Below are 17,582 nucleotides of genomic sequence, written 5' to 3' on the forward strand. Positions count from 1 at the left end.
TCGATTCCCCGTGATGGGGTGAGCTCCCGTTGCTCGGTCCCAGCTCCTGCCAACCTAGCAGTTCGAAAGCTCATCAAAGTGCAAGTAGATAAATAGGTGGGAAGGTAAACGGCATTTCCGTGCGCTGCTCTGGTTCGCCAGAAGCGGCTTATTCATGCTGGCCACATGACCCAGAAACTGTACGCCGGCTCCCTCAGCCAATAAAGCGAGATGAGCGCCTCAACCCCAGAGTCGGTCACGACTGGACCTAATGGTCAGGGGTCCCTTTACCTTTTTTAAAAGTAAAGTAAAGTAAAGTAAAGTTAGTCAGTTCATAGCAAAGGGGAGAGGAAGACAGCAGGTATGAGTGAGGTATCGCAAGACAGATGTTCCAGCGATATATGCCTCAAACACATAATCTAGGAGTAAATTTAAATGTGCAGGTATCACACATTGTACCACTTCGGTCTCTAAGCAGGACTGGCACAAGAGAGTTTTCTGCCTGATGCAAAATGGTGCCTCCTTCCCCGCTTCATTCCACGTATAAAAGTGGACTAGACCAGAATCTGAATCCTACCTCAACACTGTAGTACGCATATGATATGTTTGTATCAGCATAGGATTGTGGGTTTGTAGCTCAAGCAGACGCTGTGGGGTCCTCCTGAATCTGATTTTTGTTTCACACTTGGATGCATAGTGTTGTCCCGGGAGGACTCAGTGACTCAGCTCCTTTGGACAATGGAAGACTGGTTGCCCACACGTGTTTCAATGTGTAAAATGGAGGAAGAACAGCAGTGTTTGCAAACCACCGAGAGATCTCTAATTGGTCTCTAATTGCGAAGAACCCATAATTGTCAAGAAGAGAGTGAAGAGCCTGTCCAGAAAGTTCAGGAATTCCCCTTTGACTGTGGTAATGAAATAAGCCCACTGCAGTCCCTGCGTCATCTTGCAATGACCAGGTATACACAGGTGTGTTATGTTAGTCCCAGATGATAAAAAGACACAAACTACTGGAATGATTGGGGTATGACCTCCTCCAAATGCTACTTAGTATTCCAGCGCCTTTTGTTTTGCCAATGCCGTTGTGAATGTAATCCTCGCGTGTATGCCATAACAGTCCCCATGTGTACAAAATATGGATGTGCCCTTAAAAGCCTCTGTATTTATTAATATGATATCCAGTGGGCAACTTCTGCTTTAATCTCTGAATGCCTGGTGAAAACTTTTCTATGGCATCAAACTTCTGCAAGCAATTTAAAAAACATCTTCCATAAGAGCTAGCTGGTGGTCTCTGATTTGAAATTTTCATTTGGTGAACCATTTTCATATTTTTATGATATAGTGGGATAAAAATATTTCTTAAATTAGCCATTGTTGGGGTACAGATATGGAGCAGTAGGCAGGACAATTGCTGGGAGCAAGGTGTTCCTGTGCCCAGCTCAGATGCTTGCCTCCTACAAAAAGTTCTGCATTCAGCAGCCACATTAGGCCTTAGTTCTGGAAAAGCCCGGAGAATGTGAAAAGAAACAGGAGCAGGGAGAGGAGGAAAGATAAGGAAAGGTTTATCAAAGAGCCTTGGTGCCACTGAGGCTTGCTAATGTGGAGATTTTTTAAAAAATGAACCCCCTTTGAGAGTTCGCATTGGCTAAATTACTGCAAGTGACTTTAGTTTGGGTCTGTGACAAATTGAGGTATAGGGGAAAAATGCATACTTGTGGCCACTGCCCAAGCAGTCAGGAAAACTCAATGTAAATATTTTCATAGCAAGTCTGAACAGCTTTGTGCGGCCTGCGAGATGAGAATCAGTTTGTCCCTCAGCTCTCCTATAGAACCGGGAGAGAGGCATGAGAGGTGGAGAATTAGGATTTCAAGGCATATATTTCTCACCCCCTCAGACATTTCCTTCCTCTTTCCACAACTTCTACTCCATCAAACTTTGCCTGCCATGCCCATCCCTAGCACAACATTCATCTTTGGAATTCTGGAATAAAGCTCCTGGTACCTCATCCAACTTGTGATGAAGCAACATGTTACATTTAATTTCTGACAGGCCCTTTCTTCCCTATGAAATGTTAAAAATCCTCACGAGAGATGTTGACTTTGAAGAACAGGTGGTGGGAGGAAAGACGCTATAAAGAAGGAGTCTTGAAAGAGTGTGATATAGTCAACTTATATACAGTGGTGCCTCGCAAGACGAAATTAATTCGTTCCGCGAGTTTTGTCGTCTTGCGATTTTTTTCGTCTTGCGAAGCACGGTGTCGGGAAAGTTTTGGAAAAGCTTCAAAAATCACCTCAAAAAACCTCAAAAAAGGCTACCACACCGCATTCTATGAGTTGCTCCTCGAAGTCAAGTCGCAACTGTATTAACGGTGTTAAGAAAAAGGAAACAAACTTGCAAGACGTTTCCGTCTTGCGAAGCAAGCCCATAGGGAAAATCGTCTTGCGAAGCAGCTCAAAAAACAAAAAACCCTTTCGTCTAGCGAGTTTTTTGTCTTGCGAGGCATTCGTCTTGCGAGGTACCACTGTACAGTGGTACCTCAGATTACATACGCTTCAGGTTACATACTCCACTAACCCAGAAATAGTGCTTCAGGTTAAGAACTTTGCTTCAGGTTGAGAACAGAAATCGTGCTCTGGTGGCGCGGCGGCAGCAGGAGGCCCCATTAGCTAAAGTGGTGCTTCAGGTTAAGAACAGTTTCAGGTTAAGTACGGACCTCTGGAACGAATTAAGTACTTAACCCGAGGTACCACTGTAAGACAAACAGCATTGAACTGAAAATAATCTCTATCCACTATGGTTTAAAGTTTTTATTACAGTACTCATTGCCTTGCTGATGGTTTTTCCTACCTGTCCTGTTAATATTTGGAGGGGGTATTCAAATTTCCAAAATATTCAATTTTCATATCACATATAAAAAACAAAAGCAGTTCCTTTTCTTTGCTTCACAGTCAAGTAATCATCACCTCAATATTCTCTCTTTGTAGGCTTCTTCTCATTCTTGCCCTCACCATCTTTCATCGAGATCAGGGGCGGCTAACATGTGGCAGGAGTTTTTGGACTACAATTGCCATCAGCCCCAGCCAGCATGAGACCAATGGCTGGGAATTAAGAGACTGTACTTATTGGGGTCTGTACAAAAGCTCAAATAAGCACACACCAGTCAGGGTTGGGGCCATTTGGTGTGGTCCATGCATTCATTCTCCTTGCTTTGCCATCTGCACAACACTTAATTTATCTAGAAATATATTGTTTTCATTTAACTGAAATGTTAAGTGTCCCTTGTAAGATATTCTATCTTATGCAGGCATAAAGTTCTGTAATATTTGGATCCCCTTACTCAGAGTTGGCCCATATGGACCCATCAGATGTTGTGAACTTCCACTTCGACCCAAGCTGGTCAGGGATGGTCGGAGTTCCTTCCTGTTTGCTTCCTCCTTTTGTTTTACTTTGCTTTTGAAAGTGTTTGAAAGTGTTTTGTGTTTTCCTCTCTTTATTTGTATTTTCAGAACAGTTGGAAGTGGTAGCATTTTAGTTGATAAAAAAATAAACAGATGTTTATAGTGTTTTTTTCTGATTGCGTGGTTTTTAGAGAGAAGAAGCTTTCCTTTCAGAAGTTTGAAAGATAATGGGTATGCTTCTGCCATCTATGTTATGTGTATGTGATACATGAAAGTCAGAAAAGAATTGCTATCACTTGCTTTCCAGAACAGGGACTGTACTGGTCTTTTGTACTCAAAAAATGAACACAACAATCCTCTTTATAGTCATTTCTGAGTAACCCTATCAAAACCAATAGACTTTCTTCTACGCAGAATTGGGATTTTTAACGTGAGGTCATCACAGTGAAAATTGAAGCAGTAGCTTTTATTCTGGATAAATTAATCCAGAGCATTTTTGTCTCTAGCACTGCTCATCATAAGGTCAGGCTCCGCCCACTGCCAACATGCACCCCCAGACCAATGACCCCCTGAGGAACCAGCAGAAAAAAATGCTTGTCTAACCTTGTTTTAAAGTGCACACTTTTGAGGCATGGGTTCTGTTCGGCTCTGTGTTCTGTGCAGCACCGAGCATGCTTTCACTAATTATATGATAAAATGGTAATGGTAGCCATATCATGTATATGATGTACTGAACATGCTCAGAAAGAGATCTCACGAAGAGTTTGCAAAGCATATTAGGCTCACAGCTTGATCTTTATCATGCTGGAGTGAGGAAACCCTTCTGTTTACTTGGAGGGCCACATCGTCCTTGAACCTCAAAAGTCATTCTGTTGATTTAGTTTCGAAAGATCATCCTGTAGATGAGTCACTCCTTTGGACCCCATTTTTTCAAAGTTAGGTAAGATCAAGGTGGCGTAAGGTTACCAGGGAGTTGCTGTGACTTTAGTGAGGACAGTGTCCCTCAGGAGCTTCCAAACTTGCATTCAGCCCAAGCATTACCACCGCTATTGGGGCAAAAGTACAGGAGCAGCATAGAATCATAAAGTTGGAAGGGATCATGAGGATCATCTAGTCCAACCTGCTGCAAACACTCAGCTTAATCACGTTGTTGACAGCTAGATGCAGCCACTACCTTGGCACAGCAAGGAACACAAGGTAAATTCTTAAGCAGCTGGTGCAAGCCTCCTTAATGTCTAATCCAAGGGTCAGCAAGGTTTACCACGCCTGGGCCGGTTCACTCCAGCGGAGATCACTCCGTGGGCTGGATCGCACATGCGGTTGCAATTTCCGGTGTCGGCGTCTGCACAGATGCGATTTTTGGCATCTCAGCATGCGCAGACGCGATTTCTGGCACTGCAGGAGCGCGTCCCCACACTGTGCTGGTTTAACACAGCGCACGGGGACTCACCAAGTGGGCTGCTCAGTTTGGGGGTGGCTCGTGGGATGGTTAAACAACCCCCATGGGGCACTTGCGGCCCATGGGCCTTAGGCTGCCTACCCCGTCCTAATCCATCCTTGTTAATTCCTTGTGGGTGATTGAGGTGTGGGACAGGGCAGACTCCATGTGTCTTTCCTAAAATACCTTGTTACTGAATAAGTCCATGAATGTGCTCTGAAAAAGTAGGAGAGGGGGGGTAAGGAATCCATCCGTTTTTATTATTTTATTCATATGCCCTGAAAAAGTAGAGGGAAGATCCACCCCCTTTTACCAAGTTTCAGCCATTGTAGCTGAACAGCAAAGAACTTGAAAAGTGCTAAAGGTTATCTAATCCACATTAAGTGATCTTGTCAACAAGACCTCAAGAGTACAATGCAGGAGATAGGAAACTGTTTTCTTTCTTTCTTTAGGAAAACAGGAACCGCTTAATGGCAGATATAACAACACAGCCACAAATTGTGCTTTCTGAAATTAAGATTCCCCTTTGGAAGTGAGTCAGAAATGGAGAGTTTGCCAACAAGCTATAATTTTTCTCCAGAGATCCAGAGCAGCAACCACATGCACTGTCTTTAATGAAAACTCCCATCTGTGGGACAAGAGCTACCTTTCTCTCTCCCTCTCATCATCTCATGTATGAAAATGGGAAAGAACATATTTTCCACACAGTTTGGAGCAGGCTTCCTCAACCTCGGCCCTCCAGATGTTTTGAGACTACAGTTCCCATCATCCCTGACCACTGGTCCTGCTACCTAGGGATCATGGGAGTTGTAGGCCAAAAACATCTGGAGGGCCGAGGTTGAGGAAGCCTGGTCTGGAGTGTGAATCACACATATGGGTGTTTAGAAACAGACCAGAAAAACATACTGAAAGCTTATGGATCACAGAAAATTTCTGTGATATTAGCATTTATCCACACAGATTGGTTCAGAAATACTGCTAAGCCAAACAATGGCTTAACCCAGGTTAGTAGGGGGGGCTGGGGGAAGAGTGAGAGTAAGAGTCACAGCTGTTGCTGCACCCAGTTTTGACTCTGGTTCCACCCACCACTGGCATGCAGCCCATGGAAAGTTGTCCATGGGGAAATTTGACCCTTGGGCTGAGAACAGTTTCAGACCCATGCCCTAAGAGATGTTTTTCCCCATGGCAGGACCAGAGTGATGGAATCTGGTGCCAGTGACCATATGTTGTGAAAGTTGACAGTATATGTTAGTATGCTAATTTTCTCAGAACAATTTTTCTTCCTTCCTTCCTTCCATTCATTTTACATAAAGTGAACCAAAATAAAAGTGAGACACTGGATAAGGAAATTATTGTTGTTATTTGTAGGGAGGGACTCTTGTTTCGTGCTTTCTGATCAATAAAACCATAAGCTACCAACAACAATAACAAAGTGTTTCATTGGAAAACTGGAATCTGTCCCATCCATTCTCTGGATGCTGCAGTGATCAACTGCTGACAGATTCTGTCCTCCTCCCCACCCCCACCTTATTTTACTGTTAAATGCCACCCCAATCTCTCTGAGCAGTGCAAGATTCTAGGAGTTACTGGTGCTTACCCAGGTTTTAGTTTCCCTGGAATGAGGGGCAGCAGAGACTGTGGTGTCTTTAGGATATATGGCTTATTTACACACATATATATAACCTGAGCCTAAGTTGGACAGGCTCAAATTATTAACACCCTAAGAAAGTCTTGCTTCTTCCTTAGCCACAGCCTTGGATTCCAGCAGGAATCAGGCATGGCTCTGTCTCTCAGCTGCCCAGCCTGCAGCCTGCCTCTAACTTCTAGCTCACACCACTCTGGTCTTTGTCCTTCTAACTACCAGAAAGTTGAAGGATGGGAGCCCACCCACTTCCTCCCTAGCACAGAGCCACATCCTTTGTTACCTTAACGGCTCGTACTTAGGGGGTAAGTAGAAGCTGGCCTAGCTATTCCAGTAACTGAATCCTTCATGAGATTTTAACCCTTGCTGGATCCAGGAATTAGAAGGGACTCTGGCTTATAGCCTACCCACCCCCCACCCCCACAACAATCCTTTAGCTCCTTAATGCACTTTAATGCCTGTTGCGGTTTAGATCTGCACAGTTCCTCAACATGTGAGCTCTAACACAGTGAAGCATGGGACTGAATTTCAGGCTTGCAAACAGCCCCACACCCTGAGTACAGGGCATCACATGTGATATCTACCCTTGGCCCACCCTTCCTTTGAAAGACTGTGCATGCAGGAGATACATGCACCGTTGCTCATGACTTCTGTGATACTGAGGGGTGCAAATCCAAGGCAAACCTGCAACCTGTTCCTGTGTCTGCTTGCACAAACGGGCATAACCACAGATACACAATGAACTAGATTTATGTTTTAAAGATGCAAGAACTAAGGTGCACCGCTGGGCTATCCTCATGTAACTGCCTTGGTTCTGAAGTGTGTGTGTGTGTGTGTGTGTGTGTGTGTGTGTGTGTGTGTGTGTGTTTAGGGGACAGTGACAGCAGTATAAAATACAACTTTATGTAAAATGTGTGCAAATACTTCAGAAATAAGGCAGCTGCTCCTCATGAATCCCTATTGAAGTGCCTAAAGCATTTTGCCTTCATCCATCCAAAGAATAGTAAAAAAGAATTAGCAGCAACTGCAAATCCGCAGCACTCTCTGTTTATTGTGCAAGAAATGCACATTTTGTTTCTCATTTTGCTGTGTCCTCACGTCTCCCCTCAAGGTTGTGCTTCTATTACGAAGATAACATATTTTCAAGATCTCAGCGCTGGGAAAATGCAGCCCTCTCTCCAGATAGTGCAATTGTCGCTATTATGGGTTCAGCTGTGTGGAGTGCGGTTGTGCAATTTGCACCGGCCATCTCTTGAATATTATTTGTGATGCAATTAATGAGGAGTGATAGCACCACAGCCTTGCCATAGATATCTGCATGCTCAGTCTTCACAATCTGACATGATGATGAAATGCCCGTTGTGCTGATTAGGTGCAATTAATGCCTCTTGGCCCTGATGTGGCTACTTTTAAAATGAGAAATGATGGCATGGTGAAGGCAGGTTCTTGTCACTGCCTAATGCAGTCAGTAGACGATAAAACAGATTTGACTTTTAGTTTGTTTATTGATACTTTCCTTTTAGTAGCTGGGGGCAGCTTTTTCCTGTGTGGGAAGAGGGGACCAGGTGGGGGACGGGACTTTTGCTCATTATGACTCTCCCCCCCTCCTTTTAATCACATCAAATCTCCAGAGAGCCCCCAGCAGCCCTACCCATTGTAAGAAAGACAACTCCAACTACTGAAGCCCAGGATTAAGATGCTCAAGGAACTGCCTTGCACATCTGGTGTGCATTAAGATGGATACATTGACAAAGAAAATATACTCCAATCTGAAGCAAGAATGGGGTTAACCCCTTCCCTTCGGGGCTGAGAATGGCATGTCAGAGGGAACAACCCTAGCCTTCTGGTGAAGGCAGTGAGCTGGGAATGGGGAAGCTGCCCTTCAGCTTCTAGCTCTTCTCCCCAACACTGAATGGATTTTGCTGAATATATCAAACCTCAGTCTCAAGACGTCTAGTTATCTGAACTCACTGTTAGTGGCTTCGTGCATTGCAGAGATTCCCCCACCACCGCCTCCAACTGGGTGAGATGGCAACTCTTCATTTTATTACGTTTAAATCCTACCCTTCTTCTAAGGAGTTCAGTGTGATTTATATGGTTCTCTCCTTACAACAGCGATGGAGAACCAGTGGCTTTCCCAGTGCTGTTATACTGTACTTCCTCTAACCCCTGGTGATTGGCTATGCTGGCTGGGGCTGACAAGATTAGGTATCCCATCCCTGCCTTACAACAACCCTGTCAGGTACGCTAGGCCAAGAAATGGTGACTGGCCCCAAGGTCATGCAGTGAGCTTTGCAGGTAAGTGTGGCTTTGAATTTAGATCTTCGTGGCCTAACACTCTAACCAATACATCAAGGTAGTTTCAGGAGGCTAATTTGTGCTATCATTTTGGAAGCTTGCAAGGCCATCATAAGTCGACTTTCCCTTTAATTTTGATGCCATTATTCATTCTGGTAATTTCTCTGGCATGTGATGAGACTGCTGCTGGCTCCATTCAAAGCAGCCTTGGAATGTTTTCCAGGAATTTACCAGCACGTACAGAGAGAATTCTTTACCTATTATGCTCTCTTTTAAAAGTGCACATCTTAAAATCTAAAGTCATACACTTAAAAAAACATAATGGTAAAAAAATTACATGCATCTACATCAGGGACGCTCCTCAGTAAGCCGGGATTGACTGTGGCTCCCTGTTGAGAGCAGAAGATAGCAGCCCCAGGTTTGCGGCAGCATAATGTGTAAAGCAGTCCTAAGAACTGGGTGTGGATGTGGATATGGAAAGCCCCTTCTCAGGTCTGTGTAAATCCATCGCAAATCATTAACCCTCTACCTAGCAACAACCATGCAGTGTTACTGACAATCCAATATACTCAGTGTACATCTTCGAGGACATTGGAAAGTACTGCATGAACATTACAAATAACAACATAGAAGGATGTCGCCTGCCACATAAGGGTGCATTTAGAAAGCTCTTTCATCATGCCCAAAATGGTCAGAAGATGTCAATTAATGTTGACAACACTGAGAGGGGGGAGGGATATGTCAATCAGAGCCCAGCTGTAGCTTTCTATAAGCTAGATACACCCCCCCCCCCCCGCCCAGCAAAATGAATCTGTGTTCATTTCAGAATTCACAATACTAAACAGTTATCTTCTTCAGAATTTAGTATGTGGCCAACATTGCTCCTTGTCTATCTCTGGATGTGTCATATTCATACTTTAAATACTCTGGGCCAGTGTGCAGAAAGGTTCAGCCATATACATGCCAGAGGATGGCAATATTCCACACATTTTGTAACAAGAAAATAGGCCTTGGTATGGTTCCCATAGGGGTGTTAAAACAGTATGAAACCCACTATGTTTTAATATCAAGCTAGACAAGGAGCCTTCATATTCTATGGACTTAATGTTCTCTTGTCATTCTATGAGCAGCTCTCTAGGACTGCCATACGTCCAGATTTTCCTGGACATATCCAGAATACTGCAGTCAGCAGCAGTGTCCAGGTGGAAATCAGGATTAAATGTCCAGGGAAAATCTGGACGTATGGCAGCCCACGGCAGCAGTGCCTTTTTTGCCGCTTTCCCATAAAAATAGCTCAAAACCAGCATAGCTCAACAACTTTTCTGTCCAGATTTTCACTGTTTGAAATATGGCAACCCTATCTAAACTTTCTCGAGAAAATAAAACATTTTAGCAGTCTTGTGAAGAGGTAGAAAATGGCAAAGCAGAGCCTGCCCCCTTGAGGGCAAGCAAGAAAATACATATGATTTCTGACTGCTTAAAATGTACATGTCCCTCAGGCAGAATGAATGGTTTTTCCCCATGTGTGAAACAGAACAGTCTCAAAGATTTATAGCCATGGTGCAGATTTCTCTAAATACCATTATTTTGGCATAACCATAGCCTGTATAGTTGCGCACATGGCCATTTGATGTATGTCGAGAGGCAAAACATCAAATCAGACTGGGGTGCAAGAGCTAGCAAAATCCTATGCATAATTGAGAAGTTTGTTCCACTGAGTGCAATGGAGCTTTCACACAGGGAAGAGTGTTTAAAATCACACCCATAATATGACTGCATATGGCTGATCTCCTGTGCTGTTTATTAACTTTTCTAAAGCCAACACACTAGATTTTTTAAAAAGTAAGTAAGTAGTTGCTATGACTGTCTAGTTTAAACAAAGCAAGAACAATCTGTTCCAGAAAAGAGTTCTGTTCTACAGTGTGCATGTTCATGATCTGCACTCCCTTGTGCTACTGCAATAAAACACTAAGCCATGAGTGGAGAACATTTGGCCTCCAGATGTTGCTGAACAACTCCCATCAGCCCTGACCATTGGCCATGCTGGCTTGGGATGATGGAAGTTGGAGTCCGGCTACATTTTGAGAGCCAAAAATTCCCCACCCTTGCGCTCAGTCAAACCATGGGTAAGCATGAATATGCAAATGTATGAGTACTCACAGCAAAAACTGCAACCACTTTTCCTGCTATGGTTCCCCAGCGGTTAGAATTCTACTACTCAATACTAAGCAGTCATTTCCTGTTTAGAAAGTGGCTAGGATTTTACATTTGGCATAGGATTGTTTCATATATGGCCACAAGTATGTGGGAGAGGTGAGGCTTACGCTGCCAACAATTGTCAGGGTCCAGAAGCAGGACCTTTTCAGTGGTGGCCCTGACACTGCACAACTCACTGCCCAGGGACATTAGCCAAGCCCCCTTCCTATGGCTTTCAAGTGTGCTCAGAAGACCTACAATCTCATATCCTCTTCCTGCATGCCCTGCCTCTTCTTCCTTCCACTCCCTTGGTGGATGCTCCTTTTTTGAATTTAGATTGTAAGCTCCATGTACATCAGTGAAACCATATAAATGATAATGATAATAGTAATGAGTTCACTGTTGATGTTCCTGTGTTCTTCTGCAGGTTTTCTTGCTCAATGAATTTTCCTTTTCTTTTTGCTCTCTCACTCTCCAGTGGTATCTCTCCCATTTGCCTCTAGGTATGTTGGTATAACTTAGGTGCCATGGTCCCTTGGTATACTTGTGTCTGTCATTTCCTTGGTAAGGTATGTGTTTTTATGACCACCACTTCATTTCAAAGAATTGTAGAGTTGAATGGGACAGCAAGAGTTGCCTAGCTCAACCCCCTACAATGCAGAAATCTCAACTAAAGCATCCATGGCAGATGGCCATCCAACCTCTGTTTGAAAACCTCCAAGGACGGAGAGTCCACAACCTTTCAAGAGAGTCCATTGCACTGTCGAACAGCTCTTACCATCAGAAAGTTCTTCCTGATGTTTAGTTGGACTCTCCTTTCTTGTAACTTGAATCCATTGGTATGGGTCCTACCCTCCAGAGCAGGAGAAAACAAGTTTGCTCCATCTTCCATGTAATGGTCCTTTAGATATCTGGAGATGGCTATCATATCTCTTCTCGATCTCCTCTATTTCAATTGTTTGATTATTTCAACAAAGGTCTCATGAAAACACACTCCTTTCCTGAAGCCATGGAAGAATACTGTTCCTCCTGAACTTCAGTTGTCTTCATAACCTTCATCTGGGAAGCAATCCACCCTGTGTGTTGCTTGGACAAATACCCGTGCACGGTTCATTTTAACACTGAAGAGGTTATCTGTGTGATTTATATGCATGTTCTGCATATCTCCATGTGAAACTCTCTTGAAGATCTGCAGGGCATGCAAAATTACATGCAGCACCAGCCTATGCACGTTTACTCGAAAATAAGTCCACTGAGCCTTACATTTCTGGTAGGTTTGCTTATTAAGGAGGACGAAGAATGCCAGATTGTAAGGGACTATCAAGTCTATTGTTAAAAATGTTGTATTGTATCCTAAGTCGGTAGAATCCTGTTCCAGATTTCTTTTTGTAATGATTGTTTTTTCTTTTTAATTGCAAAATATATTAGACATATATTGAATATCACAGTGGGTATATTTTATGGTGCTTTGAGCTGTGTAACACTTCTTCGTTGTACTGTTGTATGAGTTATGTTGGCCTTTGCTAAAGCAACAACAACGAAAGTTTGGATTTGGTAGGTATCTTTCACATCAAAGCCTGAACGAATCAAGAGAAATGAATCAAAATTCACATTCTCATTAGTTGCTACTATCTCCCTGCCTTTGTTAGTCTAGTGCTGTTGCAATTTCCAGGAAATACTTCAGGCTTAACAAAGCAACACTTATCTCAGTGTGTTTCTCAAAGGACCTGAACTACATAAATCAGACATTTTTCAGAAGCTTGATAATGAGAATTCTTTTCTCTTTGCTTTCAGGGGAAAGCTCCGGAAGATTGATCAAAGTGATCAAAAGTTTTTGTGACTGTAACTAAATAGTTTTTACAGAGAGTGTTAGACTGATTCTCAGGAGCGCCCACATCCCCTTGTCGGGCACTTATAAAATCACTATCATGCTAATTGCTAACCAAGACATGACTGGAATTTTGACTGCACAAAGAAAAGATTTTTTTAAAAAATGAAGGGAGAATCTAAAGCAAATAAAGAGTGGGAAACTGCATACTTTAAATGGACTGATAACTGGTTTCCTTGTAAGCTGTCATCATACATTGTGTCTCACTGCAACCGTCAAGCTGTATTTCAGCTTTTCATTTTGTTCACTCAAGTGCACCATATTTTTCACCGAATTTTCACCAGGTTTTTAGTACAGCCACGCACGCTTGAGTTATACATAGAGCTGCAACTCCTCTGCCCCACCCTCTGGAATGCAGTTCCAGGGGTCCAGAGATACCTCACTAGATATCAGCTTTCCCAGACAATCTCCTTCCAGTGCTGGATATTCTTAGCAATTGCTGTAATCTTACTTAGGACTCTCCAAGTCTCCTCTAAGGGATCTAGAGAATTCAGGACAGCTGAGGATGAACGTGGCAAAGGAAGGGATGGAGCCTGCTGGCACAGCAAAGCTTGCCTTAATCGATGACCATACATGGGCAGCCTCTGAGCTTTGTAGCGCATTGGAAACGAGAAGCCTGAGTAGGAAGGCAACCTTGAAGGTTGTGCAAGGATAGTTGATTGTGTCTGTAAGAAGCTATTTTCTAGCGATGTACCTCCCAGCTTCACAACAAGAGAGGTGCTAGCCTGCCTCGTAAGATATTGGCCTGTACTTACGTCAACACAATGTGCAGGTTCTTTTATTGTACCAGCTTTAGTGGGTGCAAAAAGAAGTGGCTGGTTATAGGTTGGTACCAACTGCAGGAAATGCATCTTGCCACTAGTTTCGGGAAGAATCCAGTGTGCTGCATTTAAGCTTTGAAGTCCTTTGTTGCTTAGGAGTGTGTTGTCCAAAGGACTGTCTACCTTACAAATGTGTCTGGGCTTTAAGATCTTTGTCAGAGCTCCTTTTCTGGGTGACTTCAGTGAGGGCTTTTTGGGTGGTAAAGGTAAAGGTACCCCAGACCGTTAGGTTCAGTCGCGGATGACTCTGGGGTTGTGCGCTCATCTTGCTCTATAGGCCAAGGGAGCCGGCGTTTGTCCACAGACAGCTTCAAGGTCATCTGGCTAGCATGACTAAGCCGCTTCTGGTGAACCAGAGCAGTGCACCAAAACGCTGTTTACCGTCCCACCGGAGCAGTACCTATTTATCTACTTGCACTTTGACGTGCTTTCGAACTGCTAGGTGGGCAGGAGCTGGGACTGAACAATGGGAGCTCACCCCGTTGCAGGGAATCGAACCGCTGACCTTCTGATCGGCAAGCCCTAGGTGGTGGTGGCCTGCTTATAGAATGCCATCCCTGGAGAGGTCTAGCTGGCACCTTCGTTGCAGTGTTTTGTGTTGGCCAAATGCACAGGAAAGCATGGCATAAAATTGTGTGACGCAACCATCGCATATTCCCCCAGAAAACAAATCAGATTGAATACTCCATATGTAGCCAGCATCATATAAGCTCCTGCAGCATCACCCTAAAGTTTTTAATTGGTGATATCAAGGAACTAACGGAAAGGCAAATTCTGAGAGAAATGTGAAGGGTTTTTGGTGTTTTTTATGGTGAGATATCAACATGCAGGAATTGCCCCATATCGTGCCAGGGGAGGGGGAGGTAGGGATATAACATATGAGTTTCAATAAATTATCCTTGCCTATCCTGTAAAGCTGCCTGTGACAAAATGCAAGTATGCTGAGGAGCACTGTTATTTGCTTCAACAAAACTTTATAGCAACAATTCAAGGGGAAAGAGGAACTGCACTAAGCAAACCCTGTGGTTACTCTAAGAGGAAATATGCTGTTCACAGATTCAGTTTCAAGAAAGAAGAGGAGGAGGAGGTTATAACGAAGAGCCATTTTCATCCTTGCAGATCCTTTCTTGGCATTTTGTGCAGAAGGGAAGTGAGTGACTAGAAAAGAGCCTTGAGTCTTGCAATCAAGGGAGTGGCTAGGTGCATGTCTGAGTCCTGCAAAGACTTCCTCAGCGATAATTCCTAAGTGGATTGCAAAAATGAGGCTCTGTGACCAATTTCCTACATCACATTTTCAAAATGCAAGGGGTGGGCGTGGATGCAGAGGCGAAATGCAACATAAGAAGCAGAAGTCAAAGGCAGTTAAAATAACTCATTCCTTGAGCTACTCACCACCTTTAAAATAGATTATGGTTGTCACTTTTCATTTTGGCAAATGTTCTCAAGCTTACATGGACCCATTCATCTTTAACAGGCCTCTACCACTATTTTGTTCACTCAAATCCATCAATTTAAAACATCAATCAAAGGGGAAGACCATTTTCTACTATTTGCACTGAGGCTTATAGGAGTGTGCTTATAATTCTGTGCTGATTTTTGTCCCTTATTCCAAATTTTCTAAGAGGTCTAATTTTTATAGCAAGATTAAAGCAACTGTGGGCACAGGGCTGTCTCCACTAACTAACTGTCCAAAAATGTCACCTTATATGTGTTTGCAGTGAGCCATAGGTCTGTGCCTATGTCATTAGCATGTCACCAAAAGCAATCCCAAGTCAAAACTGCCAACTTAGAAGAAGTGCCAACATGGTTAAAGAATAAACTGGCTGCATGCCCACGGATCATGTGAACAGACTTCCATTGATATGCATGATTTTCACTTTTATGATGAAGGGAAATAAGCAATTCCCCCTAACTCTTGCAAAACATGAATCAAGCATAGCCTTTTTATCCCTCAGTGCTGTTGGTGCCAACAGCAGCGTTGCTTCCGGGGCAAATTCTGGCTTGCAGTGTGGAAGGAAAGGAGCTGCTTTCATCAAGACCACAGTGCAAGGGGAAATAGTAAAATAAAAATCCCCCACTGCATGCCACAGTCTCAATCCTGATCTGCTCCCCCTACCTGTGTGTTATTTTACTTCCTCCACCACCCCACCACAACCACATGGCTCCCTTTTTTGATGCTGAGAAGATACAACCTTTTTTTATTCAGGTTAATACTTAATGCTGAACAATACTGGGGTTTTTTGTGGGAGGGAGGGAGGGAGGGAGGGAGGGAAAGAAGGAAGGAAGGAAGGAAGGAAGGAAGGAAGGAAGGAAGGAAGGAAGGAAGGAAGGAAGGAAGGAAAGAAAGAAAGAAAGAAAGAAAGAAAGAAAGAAAGAAAGAAAGAAAGAAAGAAAGTCACAGTCTAGTCTCCCCAAATGTGCAGGTAATGTCAGGGGCATCTCTGAAGTCCTGGAGTCTGAACTCTGTAGCTGATATGAAGCATTTGGAACAGTGGAGATGCATGGCCACATCACTTTGGCACTTGAGATGTGCTCTGAAATGTACAGATTTCCATCTTCTCATCTCCATTATTATTAGAGCCAAACTAGACCTAATGGCAGCAGTTCCATCAGTGCTTGGGTGGGGAGTACAGAACCCTTCCCCTTCCAACAACTTAGCGTCTCTGCAGCTCCTCCCCCTCCCTACTTTTCCGCAAGTATTTCATGCCTCCCAGTATTAAGAGTCCTGCTTGAGGTGGGGGGATGCAGCATCAAGAGGGAACAGATTTTTGGGGTGGGTCCTACCTGGCAGTGGGGTGAAGTGGCCTGCTTTTTTTGGGGGGGAGCAGGCATTTGGTGCCTGAATGGCACAACAAAACCTTGGCAGCAGAGGGTGATTTTCATTGGGGCTATGCTTAAGGCAACAAAATGTCTTGAGTTGCCGCTATAGATTATGATGAGGTAAGCGATGGATGAGGGGAGGGTTCTGCGCTCCTTGCCCACTTGTCCTATTTTGTTCCTTAAGCTAGACTTCCCACCTTTTCACATGACTGAGGCAGGTCAAGATTTAATATCTACTCTCATCACAACAATCTTAGCCCTAATACTCAGCATTTATATAGCACCTTAAGTGCGTTCAAAGCACTTAATCATCCTACCACACCCAAGCACGTTCACATGGGGAAGCCATACTTCAACAAGAGCATCCCAGCTCACACTTCTCACCACTTCTATGCTAAACCCCCCCTTTTTTTTCTTTTTTCTTTTTTGCATGAACAGCAATGATTCAGAAGCTCATCTGTGTGAATCATGAACAAGTTCCCCCAAAGTAGTCAGCAAACCTGGTCTCCAGATCTCCCACCGACTGATCTCTTTTTAGATAAGCACCTCTCCTTTCCTATCTTCCTTTTTTCACTTTGCTAACCTTGAAACTGCCACAAGACATGAGGAGAACGACAAGCCCAAATCTATCCTGTTGAAGCCGAGACATGCGTCAAGGCCCTTCCTTACCTTTGTGTCTCGCCTTCAGCCCCTTCTTCTACCTCAATCTCGCAGTCGACGTCCCTCAGACATTCCGCATCAGCCATTTTCTTTGCTTGCGAAGAGTGCAATTGAGTCAACTGGCTCTGTAGACGGTTTTGTAAGAACACCGAGCAAGCAGTTGAGCTCTCCCCACTCTTCCTGTATTGACTCTAAAGCCAGCAGCACCGGATATCATGTAAGGCTGAAGGTGCGAGTTTGTTTTTCACTCAGAAAGAACAGCAACAAAAAAAAGAGGAACAAATTTCCCCACCCACCCTAAGATGCAGGCCGCAAAGGGGAAGAAAGAATGATTGCAGTTTGAAGAAGAGTCTTTGTCCTTAAATCAAGCTGAACCTCACAAATGTTGCATCAGCAGCCTCTGTTCCTACATGTATGGATAACTCCTATTCTCTCTCTCTC

At 43.8% G+C, this 17,582-nt stretch overlaps 1 protein-coding gene across 1 annotated transcript in view; it reads right to left on the bottom strand.

Moving 5' to 3' along the window:
- The window catches only part of LSP1 (lymphocyte specific protein 1), a 77,899-nt gene extending 60,569 nt beyond the window's left edge, over window positions 1–17,330 (bottom strand). Inside the window, exon 1 of the mRNA XM_077931417.1 lies at window positions 17,151–17,330. Coding sequence (XP_077787543.1) covers window positions 17,151–17,227 — 77 coding nt within the window. The 5' untranslated portion in view covers window positions 17,228–17,330. The remainder of the gene's footprint in view (window positions 1–17,150) is intronic.
- Window positions 17,331–17,582: the final 252 nt, after the last annotated feature.

This window comes from Podarcis muralis, chromosome 1 (assembly GCF_964188315.1).
Source record: "Podarcis muralis chromosome 1, rPodMur119.hap1.1, whole genome shotgun sequence".
NCBI classification, from domain to species: domain Eukaryota; kingdom Metazoa; phylum Chordata; class Lepidosauria; order Squamata; family Lacertidae; genus Podarcis; species Podarcis muralis.